Genomic DNA, 15,300 nt, shown 5'->3' with positions numbered 1-15,300 from the left:
GACTAATAAAGATATATTCTTTTCTCTTATGTAATTCCTGCAATGGATACATGTGATCTCTGAAGTCAAGTCAGTTTCTTTCGGGTATTCTGCTGTCGCACATTGGCTGCTCCTGAAAGCCTTGAGGGAGAGACCATCTTACACAAACAGGTAAGATAGTGTTAGTTATTAGCAATTGATTGATCAGGATGCCATGAGAATTTTATGAGAACACAACCTCCAAGTAAATTCCAGAAGGGATTTCTCATCAGCGAGTGAGTGTGGACTTTATTGCTTGGAAGTGACTGTACTTCAATGTGTGATCCTACCCACTACAAATCCATCTGAACAATATACCGTGAGCTAAAAAAATGAAAATGTTGGGAATACTCAGCAGGTCAAGCAGCAAAGGCGGAAAGAAAAACACAGACATTTCAGGTCGACGACCTCCATCAGAGCAGAAAGTTATTGTGTTGTGTAATAGTTTCAGCTGTATTGGCCATTATGGTGAATACCCACCATTGCTGTTCGTCAGTAGATCAAAACAGAAATGCTTTAGACTTATGACAGCACCTTCCATTTAGAGCTTCGCCAAAGAAATTGTGCTGCGCTCAGAGTGCTTTAAGTGGGGTGCCATTCATTAGGAAATACAGAGATGTTGTGACACGAATGTCACAAGTTCAATGCATAATGTGTAATAAACTAAACTAATTGCCAATCAATGTAATAAATAGCTTGTCATTATCACATTGAAGTTTGCTGTGCACAAACTGCTTGTATACATCACAACAGTGTCTGTACTTCATAGGCTGTAAAGCAGCTTGGGAGCTCCCAACATAACCAAAGGAACTATATAAAGAGCAACACACAAAAAATGCTGGAGGAACTCAGCAGGACAGGCAGCATCTATGGAGGGAAATGGACAGTCGATATTTCAGAACGAGACCCTTCATCTGGACTGAAAGAGTAGAGGGCAGGTGGTCAGTAAAATAAGGTGGAGGGAAGGGATGGAGCAAGAGCTGGCAAGTGATGGGTAGCTTCAGGTGAGGGAGGTGATATGCAGGTTGGGGGTGGAAGAATGGGAATAGCACCAGAAGCTGGGAGGTGGATGGCCAGATGGAGATACAAAGATAAATTAGCTTTACTTTGTAAACAAAGAAAATGAGACTTCCCATGAGATTGGTGTTTAGTGGTGGGTGAATTGACTGCTTAACATCAATCTGAGCAGATCAGGAATATTTCCACTTACGATGTTCTGCCTGGGTGTGTAAAACCAGTTTTCACCTTTGCCTATTCCTATCAGATACTATCCTAAACGCAGGAGTTAACTGCAACTGGGTTTTATCAGAATGGAAGGACCTAGAACTGCAAATATAAGCAGCACAAAATTAAAAATGAGAATTCAACAAGTTGCTTTGGCATTTGTAAAATATTGTTTCATTCAAGTCAGGTACAGAGCAGGTCTGTTATACATTAATTCTGAATAAACAAGTCTATGTAATTTAGAAGGCAAACATGGTCTTACAAGAAAGAAATCTGCTGAAACTGTAAACCAGCAATATTGAGTATCAATAAAATGTCTGCAATTAAGTTATCATTGGGGAGCTAAAGGGGGAAATCCCACAATGTGTGCAAAAGTGAGTTCACAAAAATACACCACACACATAATACAAATAATAAAAAATGTATTACTAAGTAGCACATTACACTTTTTCATTTTAATTTAGTTGAAACAAAATATTTTTTCTTAAATATACAGATAACCAGATAGCTTAGCAGAAACTCAGTGACTACATTGACATTTTCAATTCTCAATTGCTTAAGATATCTGGTTGTGTAAAGCAAGACTCTTCAACTCAACAACTTTCACAAAATAGGATAACACTGTTCCGTACAGGTACTGGGTGTGTTGTATACATTATATGGCTTACTGTAATTTTGACATAGGTGCATCTGTCTCTGTAACTTTGCGCAACTATTAGAGACTAGAAACAGATTAGCAAGGGATAAATGTACCAAGGATACCTTTTGACCCAAGTTTATAGTGTGTAAAGAGGTTCGGTGTGTGGCCACATTGCTGAGAAGGCAATAGTTTTGATACAGCAGGGGAGAAATACATTTTTGGTTGCCCATGCTAAATGCATATGAACCTTAGCCACCATTTGTACTCATCTCCCAACAGTTGCTTGCATTGACTTCAAAGGCACTGAATGTGCAGGTGAAGAGTACAAACAATCTTAACACTAGCAACTAAAGGTCCTCCCCCATGCATCATTCATGTGAATATTTTTATGTTCCTTGAGGTTTGTTTTGAAGGCACCTGTGTTTTATTTTACAAAATGCTTCATTTAAACAGTTACGTTACTACCGACTTCATTACCAGTAATTTTGTCAAGTAATTATTACGAGATTAGATACTGAAATACTTAATGGTTACAACAATTATGGAAATATTATATGAAATGCATGCTTTCAAATCACCAACAGCATCCAATTGCTTCAAATTCCTTGAAGTTTAGTGATTTTAATGCATTTTTAAACTTGGATTACTTCTAATTCTCAGACTAAACATGCATTAGTATGATTATTTGTATAGTGCAAATGCTTTGAAATACTGTTTTGGGAGACTAAAGAATCTTGTCTGACCTTCATTCAGATTTGTAACAGAGACAACAGAAACAAAAAGGGAAAAAAAACGTGACCAATTTTAGCACTTAAATGTTGAACTTTTCTCCTCTCCACACTAATAGTCAATCACACATCCAATTTCTCAAATTGACTATTCGTGCTGCTGACTAGTATGTGCGATGAAACTGACATCCATTCTGTACATCTTGACCCCAGTGTATTGCAGATTATTATATTAACACATTTCTTTGGCTTTATATTGATGAAATGATTTCATAGACATGTAATGAAAAAAGAAAAAAAATTCAGTGAACAATAATGGTTCTCTAGCCATTATACAGGCATGACTTGAAAAAGTCTATTACAGTATTTCTAATCTAATTTGTATGACAAATTCATGCTATTTTAGTTGGCATGAATGATTTACAACTAAGGAAATCCATAATTTTTCCCTCAAACCTGTACTGACCAGTCAGACCAAAAAACATTTGAATGAGTGACCAGCAGAGTACAAAAATCAAGTATGACTTCTCTTTTAAAACAGAAAACCGTGGAAGCTCTGGATTTCAGAGGTAAAGATAGAGTGAATAAGGGCAACTGAAGTTGACATTAAAACATCTGCTGGTCTGAAAAACTGGACAACAAAGAGTTAACCAACAGACACCCAACTTGGAGTCAGTGGTGTACTGGAAAAACAAAAGAAGCATTTTTACCAATCTTTGTAATATCCCATCGTGCTTCACAATTTTAAGTTCAACTCATTACTAATGAGCAATACATTCAGAACGTAATCTTCATTTGGAGAAACACAACTTACTTGAACGATTTTCAGCCTTTTTCTCACCATGTCATGGGGATAGAGATTTGTCCAAAGTTGCTAGTTCAATGTAATGGCAAATGTATATTGTCCTCTGCTTCCAAAATCTGGTTCCTCTGGGGACTTCAATGGAGCAGCATTTCAGAAGCAGTGTAGTTGAGTGACCAAGGATGAATTTCTACCCCCATGTGCCTATTACATGGTACTCATTGGCTTTCTTCATAAAGTTAAACACAGAGAGTCTTAACCTTTATGTAACAGTTTATATAATAAAGGAAAATATGATTATAATTGTTTGGTGGAAAGCATTGCGACAGAAGCAGTGAAATTGAGTTCTTAGTAGAGCAGTTGAACTTGGCAGACTGCCAACAATCTTACCCAGATGCCAGAATCTCCACTATATAATTGCTAAATAAATGGAAAGGCTAGATCACTACAACTGTCACAAGCCCTGCAAACTACATTCAACATCGAGTTACATTAGATTGGCCTCAAACTCATGTGTTTTTTTATTTTAAAGTTCACAAGTTTGGGCACTCAAGATTTTTCCACTGAAGATTGAAGGACAACAGGCTGCAGATCAAGTGAGGTGATGTGGATGGACAGGAGGGATGCGGAGTGTGGAGAAGGTATTAATGCAAACTTTATTAATATTCCAGAAAAGGGAATTTCAAAACTCTGCAACAGGCAGAACAAACATCTGTATTTGGGAGAAAACATGATTAGAGAATGTAAAGGGGGCTATTTCAGATTTAAGGCTGTGAAGACTAATTTGTCTTGAAACTCAATCTTGGTCATTAGCTCCAAAAGCCCTATAAAGGCCTCATCACAAGTCCGTGAATTTCAGGGACAAAAAACATTGCATTGATGTTACCATCAAGCATTGAACACCACTGACTGCAATGAAATTCAAGTCAATTAAATTGTATAACAGGCAAATAGAATTTTGATTGGTTCTGGTAAAAGTCTCAAAATTCCATTTTAATGATGAACATCTGGAATTTATCATCATTCTTTTGAGGTGTTATCAGACAACTAATTATTGCAAAAGTGATTGGACTAAAGCTTCTTCCATTCCCTGTGAATTTTTCAGTGAATATTGTGCTGAGTGGGCAGAAGTTAAATGGGGGTGGCAAAACCACAAGGCTCAAACATCTTCCTCCATTTTACCACAAGTGTGACCCTGCGCAAATTATGTTAAGAGTGGGGAGATGTGGACTCTGCAGTTATCTCTGCCACCTGTGTTGTTGAAGCACTGGATGCTTAGGACCATGTGTGCTGAAAGACTGGCATGAAAAACCACAGCAAGGCAGGAGTTCCCAAGGGGCAAGAGTCAGAGCCTTCATAAGACAGGTGATGCTTTGATACTTCCTTTCTGAGCTTTGATTGGCAGCTCAGATGTGGTGGTCACTTCTGCCTCAACTTTGGCAGAACCCCTTATCAAACCTGTCTGCTTCATTGCAATATTAACACTTTGAAATTAAAACATTAGAAGTTGTATTTACCATACCCAAGGGTGGTTTGAGAATTATTTTTTTTTGTTTTAATTGCACTGTGATTTTATATTTTATTTAACATCAGATATTAAATAAACACATATTTGCATTAAATCTAGTGTAAATCACACAGGAAACTAGATATATTTCCAAGAAGTGCATGCTCTCGGAGTGGAATCTCAACTGTCAAATCAGGAAACTCCTTTGTTTTTTCATCCATGAATATTAATCTCAGGAGAAAGCAATGAGAAAATCTATTTTGTAGATTTAATTCACTGCTTCAAACATTGAAATGGTCCTGTAAGATTGGACTCTTCTTATCTAGGGGATTATATTTAATTCCGTATTCTCCCTGTATTTTTACAAGCAATAGGGAGACTTGAAATGCCTTTGATATTGCTGTAAAGATTAATTTCATTGGCTATTTGGAGACTCTCCTATCAGGTTACCCCAATGAGCTGATGGCTTTTCGATTCAGTGTGAACAAAAATTTATTGCAAGGATTGTTAAGAACTATACATTTTTTAAACAAAGGCTTTTTTTTGCAGCTACTTTACCCAAATATTGCATGGGGAGATGGCTCACAAGAGATCAGTAGTTACATCTAGGCACCAGAATACAGCAGATATTTCCCTTCTTAGTTCGGGGGGGCATAACCTAACTCAATCTAATATCTTGCATGAGTTCTGTTCAATTTTGTTATAGTGACACATGCTATGGGTCAAGTTGCCATTCTGGCAAATTTGTCCTGACAGTAGATGGAAGAAAGAAATAAGACGACCAAATAGAGAGAGCAAAAAGATCATTTAACTAGAGAAAGAAACCAAGTGAATATCTAAACAAATGATAAATGATATTGCATCCAAAGGTTTGTATTGGTTCTCATAATGATTGCAACATATTTTCAAACTGTCCTTGGCATCCTGTTCTTCCCAATCTCATACATGAACTCTTCAATTTACCTTAAGTGACAACATTTTGGAAGGCTCCATTGATATTAGATGCTTTCTTTTCTGCAGAAGGCAGGCAAGTAGTACATACAACAGAACCGTTAGCAGTCAGGTTAAGACACTGCTTTGACAAACTCTGTACAGGGACCACACTGAAACTGCTTCCTTATCAAGTCTGTAGGCTGTGGACAGTAGCTGAATCAGTGCCAGTAACATTGTGGTTACTGGAGCCAAATGCATGCCACTTTAGCATGTTGTTCCTTGTTAAAAAGAATCAAATAAATTGATTTATTCCTAAACAACTGAAACACTCGTTTCCCACCATTCCCAAACAGACACAGCATGGACTACAGCTCCTCGCTCAGCAGTTCCACTTTCTCTGCGTGCACTGCAACCTCTTTGTTTACCACGACGTTTCCCTTGCCAGCAAGCATCTCCCTCAGTTTGTTGAGCTCGTACTCATGAAGTATCTTCTGCGTTAAATACTTCTCTCGTTTGATTCGATCCTTCACCTCCCCTGGGACATCAGGAATTAAAGCAGCAACGGCAAACTTCACCAGAAAGACGATGTGCTGGATTGGAATGGGAAAAATATCAGTCAGCGTGCTAAGATGAACAGTCCTAAGAAGGGAGAATACTGGGAGGACATGATAGAAGCCAACAGAATAATATGCCATCTGATAGAATAAAAATCAGGGCTTTCTGATTCATACATTGAAATGAGATTCAGGTTTCCTTGGCATTTGTGATTCTGGTCCTGGGAAACAAATTATCAATAAACAGAGTTGGAGCAATAAAACTACAAATGTTGGAAGTCCACATAGTGTAGCGATTAGCATAACGCTATTACAGCGCCAGCAACCCAGGTTCAATTCCGGCCACTGTCTATCAGGAGTTTGTATGTTCTCCCCGTGTCTGCGTGGGTTTCCTCTGGATGCTCCGGTTTCCTCCCACATTCCAAAGATGTAGGGGTTAGGAAGTTGCGGGCATGCTGTGTTGGCGCCATACATGTGACTAACAAAGATATCTTAAAAAACAAAAACAGGGAAAGGTGGAAGCACTCAGTAGGTCAAGCAGCATCAGTGGCGAGGGCAACAGAGTCAATGTTCTGGGTGAAAAACACTTCATCTTAACTGGAGAGCTGAGAAAATAAATGTGTTTTAATTGTAGACATGGGGAGGAGGGATGGATAAAACAGAAGAAATATTTGCAATAGCATGCAACCAATGTCACCAAACAAAGAAAGGGCTGTAATATTGAGAACACCAATCTCAAAAAGATGTGAAGACTGAACAATGAGGTGCTGTTGCTTGAGCTTACATTGAACACAGTTGGAGCCATATAGGAGGAAAAGACAGAGGTCAGAGTTGGGGTGCGACAGAGAATTTAAGGGAAAGGTGACGGGAAGCTCAGAGTCACCACCTCAGGCACAGTAGTGTAGCGATTGGAGTAACACTTTACAGCGCCAGCGACCTGGGTTCAATTCTGGCCGCTGTCTGTAAGGAGTTTGTACGTTCTCCCTGTGTCTGCGTGGGTTTGCTCTGGTCTCCTCCCACATTCCAAAGACGTATGGGTTAGGAAGTTGTGAGCATGCTATGTTGGCGTCAGAAGCGTGGCAACACTTGCGGGCTGCCCCCAGAACACTCTACGCAAAAGATGCATTTCACTGTGCATATCCATGTACAAGTGACTAATAAAGATGTCATCATCATCTTAACTTCCACTTTGACTTCTGTCTCCAGCCTCCTGTGTTGTTCTAACAATACCCACTGTAACCTTAAGGAACAGCGCCCCATCTACCCGTCAGCCTTCACCCAACCTCGCTCCACCTACCAGCTCCTGTCTCACCCCTCCCCTCTTTATACCAGTTGTCTTCCCTCTCTACTCTGTCAACCACCTGCCTCTTTCTCCCAACTCCACCTCTCCCCCTCCAGCTGCCCATCATCCCTCAGTCCACTTATCACCTAGAGAAAGGTTCAGACATATCTCAACCCACAGCCTGCAGTGTTCTTGCTGCCTGGATGGCTCAGTGACAAAGCTACTAGAGCAGCTGACTTGCAGCGCCAGAGATCTGGGGTCAATTCTGACCTAGGGTGCTGTGTGCGAGGAGTTTGCTGATTCTCCCTGTGATCATGCGAGTGTCCTCCAGGTGATCCAGTTTCCTCCCATGGCCCAAAGTTGTGTGACTAATTGGTCATTATAAATTACCTCTTATGCATAGGTGAGTAATAGAATTTGGGGAGGGATCATGAGAATGTGGGGAAAATAAAAAATGGGATTAACGTAGGATTAGTGTAAGTAGATGGCCGATGCAGACTCTGTGGTCTCTATCTGCATGAAACAGATAACGGAGAAGAATGTGGCTTGCCTGGCTTATGGGGGTTGGCTTCCTATAAAATAGAGGCTTTCCATCACACTGTTGCTCGAACTGGGTTCAGTGCTGAGGACTCAACCATTTACAATCTGTATTAATGACTTGGATGATGGAAGCACATCTGCCAAAACTACAAAGATAAGTGAGTTAGCAACTTCTAAGGAGGACACAAGGAACCTGCCAAGGAATATATATAGTTTTAATTGAGTGGGAAAGAAATTAACAAATGAAGCATAATGTTGAAACGCACGAGGTTATCCACTTAGGAAGAAAGAATGAAAAAGCAAATTGTTATTTAAAATTAGAGGCTACAAAATGTTGCAGAACAAACAGGAACTCAGCATCTTACTGCATGAAACACATGTTAGCATGCAGATACAGCAAGTAATTAAGAAGATTGATGGAATGTTGGCTGTTTTTGGGAGGGATAAGGACTACAGAAGTAAGGAAGTTTTGATGCAACTTCATAGGGCACTGGTGAGAGTATTACATACAGTCTTAGTCTTACGGAATGATATATATTTGCAATGGATACAATGCAGAGAAGGTTCGCTTGGTTGACTCCCGGGATACATGAAGGGAGGTTGAGCAAGCTGGGCCTGTCCTCACTGGAGTACAAAAGAACGAGAAGTGATCTAACTGAATTACATAACATTCTGAAGGGTAGTTGCTGAGAGAATATTTTCCCTACTGCAGGGTACCTAGAACTGAGGGGGCACAGTTTCAGAGTAAATGGTTTTCAATTTAATAGGAAGATGAAGAAAATTTCTTCTCATGGAATGTACTTGGAATTCTCTGTCCCAGAGAGCAGCAGAGATGGAGTCATTGAATATAGTCAAGGTGGAGACTGACATGTTTTAAGGGAGTCATGGGGCATGCGGAGAGAATGGGAGAGTGATACTGAGGTGAAGACCGAATCGACCGTGACCTTACTGAATGGTGGAATAGGCCCAAGGGGTTGATTAAGCTTTCTACTCAAGTTTCTTTTTGGACTGTTGGTAGTAGTCAACTGTTTGGTTGGGAACGTCATTCCTTCTGCAAACCATACCTCTGCGGCCCTGTATGAAATATCTCATTGGAATTGTAGTTGTAATGCTTCGACAGTCACCCTCCCCATTCGAGGCAGGTAACCCGGCCGACAGCTCACGTTCATTGTCATTACAATGTAACTGATCCAAATTCCCTTTGACTTAGCTATAATCCCAACACTTCATTGTATTTACCAGACTTGAAATGATACATTTTCCCTTGTCACTTGCACTTCAAAAATAGGAGTTTAAAAGTTCAGATAATACCTCCAAGATGATGATGAATGCCATTTTTGCAGCCAAAATATGCCAGAATTGCATGGTGTGCTGGAATTCAAGCTTATGTCCTGACGGGTAACGATAATCTTTATATCTAAAAATCAAAAAGGAATCAGTGATGACATTTGTGCAAAGTAGCAAATTCAATGGAGATTAAGTTACAAGTAAACTTTGATCTAAACAGCAAAACCAAAGCGAGACTGAGAAAGGTGCTTGGGTTATATGTACCTGTACCTTAGGTACCTTGTTTGGTACTGAGGATGTATGGGAGAGAATGAATGTGGAATCAGCACTAAAGGAGTGTTGCTGTGCCAGACACTTCACAAGAACTCTTGGCCTTCCTGCTACAGTGGGCAGCTTTGCTGGGAGCCCATTTGAGGGTTCAGCCCTCTGTTTTTGATCCTGCAGCAAGAAACAGCTGAAGGTTTCATTGTGACACAAGAAACCTGCAGATGCTGGAAATCTGGAGCAACCCATGACATGTTGGAGAAACTCAGTGGGTCAAGCAGCATCTATGGAAGGAAACAGACAGTAGACATTTCGGGTCGAGCCCCTTCATCAGGACTAGAAAGAAGGGGAGATAGCCAGTATAAAAAAAAGTGGTGGGGGGGGGGAGGGGTTCAGCAAGAGCTGGCAGGTGGGGGAATTGGGAGAGTGGTAATGTTGCAAGAAGCTGGGAGGTGAGAGGTAGAAGAGACAAAGGGCTGAAGAAGATGGAATCTAATAGGAGAGGACAGTGGACCATGGAACAAAAGGAAAGGTGAGGAGGGGAACTGGACAGAGGAATGTGCGGGTGATGGGCACCTCGAGAGGATGGGGGAAGGGGGAAACAAAGGGGTGATGGGGCTGGTGGGATAAGGGAAAACAGAGGGGAATGGTTACCAGAGGTGAGAGAAATCTATGTTCATGCTGTCAGGTTGGAGACCACCAAGGTGGAATACGAGGTGCTGTTCCTCTAGTCTCAACTTGGCAGTGGAGGAGGCCATGGACAGACATGTCAGTGTGGGAATGAGGTGGAATTAAAATGGCTGGCCACCGGGAGATCCTGACTGTTGTGGCAGATGGAATGAAAGTGCTTGACGAAATGGTCCCCCAATCTGCATCGGGTCTCACCGATATAGAGGAGGCCTCACTGGGAGTGCCAGAGGCAATAAATGACACTGACGGATTCACAAGTGAAGGACGACCTCACCTGCAAGGACTGTTCAAGGCCCTGAATGGTGGTGAGGGAGGAGGTGCAGGGGCAGGTGTAACACTCAGTGCGGCTGTGTGGACTGTGTCCCTCAGTGTGGACTGGGCCACTGAGGCAAATATTCAAATGGCCACCAGTGGGTGTGCTGCTGCTAGGCAGTCAAGGGTGAGCATTGCAGTCACTCTGGGCTGAGCTGCGAGATGCGAGACTTTCTCTGCACCTTGGCGGGTGTGAACTGCTGCTGAGGACTGACTGCTTCATGCGTTGTCAGATTCTACGCTAGATTAAATGAAAACTGTCATCTCTCTCTCCCTTCATGTGCCTGCACAGTTCTCCCCGGCCTGGAGATTGCTAACAAGCTCCACAACAGTCATTTACCATTGAGCTCGTTACTGTGGATAAACTTCAAGGCTGAGCATCCGAACCAAGAGGATACAGCAGTTTCATCACATCCAACAGGTGGTTAAGAAGGAGACAGCAGGATCTGGGCAGTTTATCAACATCCGAGACAGAAGAGGTTCTGCAGGTGCTGGAAATCTGGAGCACTGCACATAAAATGCTAGAGGAACTCAGCAGGTCGGGCAGCATCTATGGAGGGAAATGAACAGTCGACGTTTTGGGCTGCGGACACGAGTTCAGTAGGGCAGAAGGAGGCAGAAACAATGGGCCTACCAGGGCAGTTAGGTCTGTGGATCTTGGGCACAGATGCCTGAAATGTTGACTGTTCATTTCCCTCCATAGATGCTGCTTGACCTGCTGAGTTCTTCCAGAATTTTGCATGCATTGCTATCAACACTTGTAGTAGCTCTATCCCTCCAACACTCACTGTGCTGACCAGGGTGTAGTCTTGAGCCCCATACCTCAGCAATGAGTGGGTGCACCATTCGCACCAGCCTGCTGATAACCAGCCCTCACAGGGAACTTCTGCATACTGCCTCAGGTGGTTCACTGTCTGGTGGGAGTGCCATGGAGGCAGGGGATTGCATAGATGAGCAAATATCTTTCTTTAAGATACAGGGTGGTAGGTACCCCTTAGCGTTCTGATTCCAGGACAGAGTGCCACAACTAATGGGTTCTCTGCAGGGTGGTGGGTGCTCTGAAAAACTAACTTTTCAGAGTCTTGTCAATGTAGGTCGTGAAACTTAACTTTCTCAAGACAAGTACAAAGTGGAATATTGGAGCAATGACCCAAGAAATTAATGCGGAGTTTCCTGTCACAGGAATGTCACAGCAGCTGCATCTACATTTAGTGAATCAGTTGAAAAGACATGCACTTAATCCTGTGTAACCAATGCACTTTGCCTGTCAGATGGCTATAATCCAACTGTGAAACCTTACAATATACATTTGCTGGTGTCTGGCGTTCTCTGGTGGACCAGATACACCAAAGCTCTGGCTGCAGGTACTCGAGCACAAGAAGTCAGCAGTCAACGTGGATTTATGAAAGGTAAATCAGTGTAGTTGAGACATGCCTCAGTTAATCCAGAACCTTCAGGTTGACCAGAATCCTACAAAGCAATTCCACCCGGTAAATTACACCAGCACCATTTAAGGTGTCAGAGCTTTAACTCCAGACACACATTAAACTGCCAACATAGAAAATGGAACAGTACAGCACAGAACAGGCCCTTCGGCCCACACAGTAATGCCGACATAGCTAATCTCTTCTACCTACAGAATGCCCATATCCCTCCTTTTTCCTCTCATTCATGTGCCCATCAAAGCCCCCAATGAATTAGCCTCCACCACCCTATCAGGCAACGCATTCCAGGCATCCACAACTCTCCGAGTAAAAAAAAACTCACCCCTGACGTCTCTTCTGAACCTACCCCCTCTCACCTTAAATGCATGTCCTCTGGTATTGGATCGCTCAATAATGGGAAAAAGATATTGCTTGTCCACCCTATGTCCCTCATAATTTTACACACTCTCTCAGCCTTCGCCGCTCCAGAGAAAAGAGCCCAAGTTTGTCCAGCCCCTCCTGATAGCACATGCGAAACGTAAAAAAGAAATCAAAATATCTGACATCATTCTTAAAAAAAAATACATTCTAAATAACATCGATGATCTGTTTACCAAGCAAAAGAAAATATTTCTTCAGTTCTTACCTGCAAGATGGGATTTCAAAGTCATTGTATGATAATGTTAACTGATTGGATTTTAAGACAGAAGTGTTGGCGATTGAAAGACTGTTATTGATGTATCCTTTCATTGGTAGTTCATCGTTTGTAGAATATGCATATTTGTACACCAAACGTGGGATCATATCAGAAGTAAAAGCCACAATGAAAGCCTGAGGATTTGAAAGCAGTCACTCAATAAAGTAGTGGTGTTTTTCTGCATACAGTAAATATATAATAGCACATCTGTAGAGGGTGGGTAGCACGGACATTAAAACTGCCACGTTCAATACTCTGGGCACTAAGCATTCTATCACCCCAAGTGATTTCATGCAACAAGTACAAAATCTAAGAGTATCACACAGTGAATCAAGGGTCTAGTGAGAATGCTGAGCTGAAGGAAGTAGGTAGAAGCAGAAAACAAAATACTCGTGCAGTCGGGGAGCTTGAAAGTTGATAAATCCCAAGCACTTGATTATCTGTGTCATAAGTTTTGAAAGAGGTGGCTTAAGAGATGGTCATTTTCTGAGATTCTAGATTCTGGAATTCTTCCTGTGGATTGCAGGGTCCCAAATGTGACCCCACAGGATGAAGGGAAAACAGGGAACTACCCATCTTCAAATGGTAGGAAAAATGGTAGATGAAAGTTGCATCTTTCATCAGTCTTCAATGAAAGATGTAACAAGTGAACACCTTGAAAAGAATAAGTGGATTGAGCAGTCAACATGGATTTATGAAAGGTACTATACTGGAGTTCCTTGAGGGTGCACATAGTGGAGTAGATGAAACAAGTGGAGGTGACATATTTGGGTTTTCAGGCGGCTTTTGTTAAGGGTCCACACAAAGGATTGGCCAGCAAGGTTACAGCACATGGAGTCAGGGGGTAATTACTGATGTGGATAGAGAATTGATTGTCAGACAGAAAGCCAAGCTTGGAAATAAACCAATTCTTCTTCAGTTGCAGGCCATGACTTGAGGGTACTGCAGTGCTTAGTGCTTGGCCCAGCTATTCATAATCTGTAGCAACGATTTCACTGAGTGGGCCAAATATCACAATTCAAAAGTTGCTAAACAAGGCGTGATTGTGAGCATGGAGGAGGATGTAAAGAGGCCTCAGGGGGATATGGACAGGCTGAGTGAGTGAATGAAAGATGATGAAAGGTTGTACATGTTAATGCTTAAAGGAACCTGGAGGTGGTTGTGCACAAGTCACTGAAGGCCACCAAGCAGGTACAACAGGCGATTAGGAGGATAAATGGTATGTTAGCATTTATAATGAGAGGGTTTGTTTATGGGAGTAAGGAGGTCTTCTTGCAATTGTATGGGGCCTTATCGAGACTGCACCTTGGTATTATGTATAGTTTTGGTCGCCTTATTTAGGAAAGTATGTACTTGGCATCGAGGGGGTGCAGTTAAGATTCACTGGACTGATTACATGGGTAATGAGTGCGAGGGGAGATCAAGTAGATAGATAGGGACTACATTCTCTAGCTTCAAAGAATGAGAGGAGAGTTCATTGAAACCTACCAAAAGGTTAAGGTGATGATAGTTCAGATGGAGGGAGGACGTTTCCCCCGGCTGTGGAGTCTAGGACCAGGAGCCCATAGGGTAGTGAACCTTTAGAATTCTCAAGCCTGGGGGGCCATGGAGGTTCAGACATCGAGTTCATTCAAAGCAGAGCAATAGTTTCTGACTGTTAAGGGAATCGAGAGATATGGGGATGGTGCTGGAAACTGGCTGCAAGGTAGAAGATCAGCTATGACTTTAGTGAATGGCAGAGCAGGCTCTAAGGGCCAAAAAGGTCTTCCATTGCCCTGATTTCTTCTCAAAAGAAAAATCAGTATCTAAACAAACTTCTGAAAGAAGAAAGACGTTGATATCTATGCTTGTTCCTGTGTCTAGTCATGGATACACATTGGTCTTGTGCAATGCTTTGTCCTCAAGAGGATTTTAAGAGGACTGTCCAATTCTCTTGGTTGACTCAAGAGGTTTCTCCCAGATCATCAGACTGATTGCTAGGAGATCAGACGACTGGAGGGGGGGGGGGGGGTAGGTTGTTGGTGCATACGTGTTGCGCAACACGTCATTGGAGTGGGGATTGGGTGGGAAATTGGAGCTGAGGTAGAGGATTAGCCACGAATTCAAAGCAGCCTTGAATGGGTGCACTGTCCTAGTGATAAAATTACAGGATTGACATCCAGGGGTCAGGATTGTTGAAAAAAAAGAACACGTTCAAATCTCATTAGGGAATTTAAATTCAAGTTATTCAATTAAATCTTGAATGAAAAGCTAATACGAGAAATGATCACAATGAAACAAATACTATAAAATCCCTTCTGGTTCATCAATCTCTACAGGGAAGGAAATCTGCTATCATTACTGTATTTGTCACTTCAAACCCAACAGTGTGGTTGGCTCTCAACTCTAATCTGAAATG

General features: G+C 41.9%; 1 protein-coding gene across 4 annotated transcripts in view; it reads right to left on the bottom strand.

Annotated features, from left to right (window-relative positions):
• Positions 1–1,647: 1,647 nt before the first annotated feature.
• The window catches only part of ano5a (anoctamin 5a), a 117,393-nt gene continuing 103,740 nt past the window's right edge, over positions 1,648–15,300 (bottom strand). For all 4 annotated transcript variants that reach the window (XM_052029294.1, XM_052029296.1, XM_052029293.1 and 1 more), the window contains 3 exons: positions 12,852–13,036; positions 9,540–9,645; positions 1,648–6,442 (listed from right to left, as the gene is read on the bottom strand). In XM_052029294.1, coding sequence (XP_051885254.1) covers positions 6,218–6,442; positions 9,540–9,645; positions 12,852–13,036 — 516 coding nt within the window. In that variant the 3' untranslated portion in view covers positions 1,648–6,217. The remainder of the gene's footprint in view (positions 6,443–9,539; positions 9,646–12,851; positions 13,037–15,300) is intronic.

Source organism: Pristis pectinata, chromosome 14, assembly GCF_009764475.1.
Source record: "Pristis pectinata isolate sPriPec2 chromosome 14, sPriPec2.1.pri, whole genome shotgun sequence".
NCBI classification, from domain to species: domain Eukaryota; kingdom Metazoa; phylum Chordata; class Chondrichthyes; order Rhinopristiformes; family Pristidae; genus Pristis; species Pristis pectinata.
This window is presented reverse-complemented; position numbering and strand designations above follow the sequence as displayed.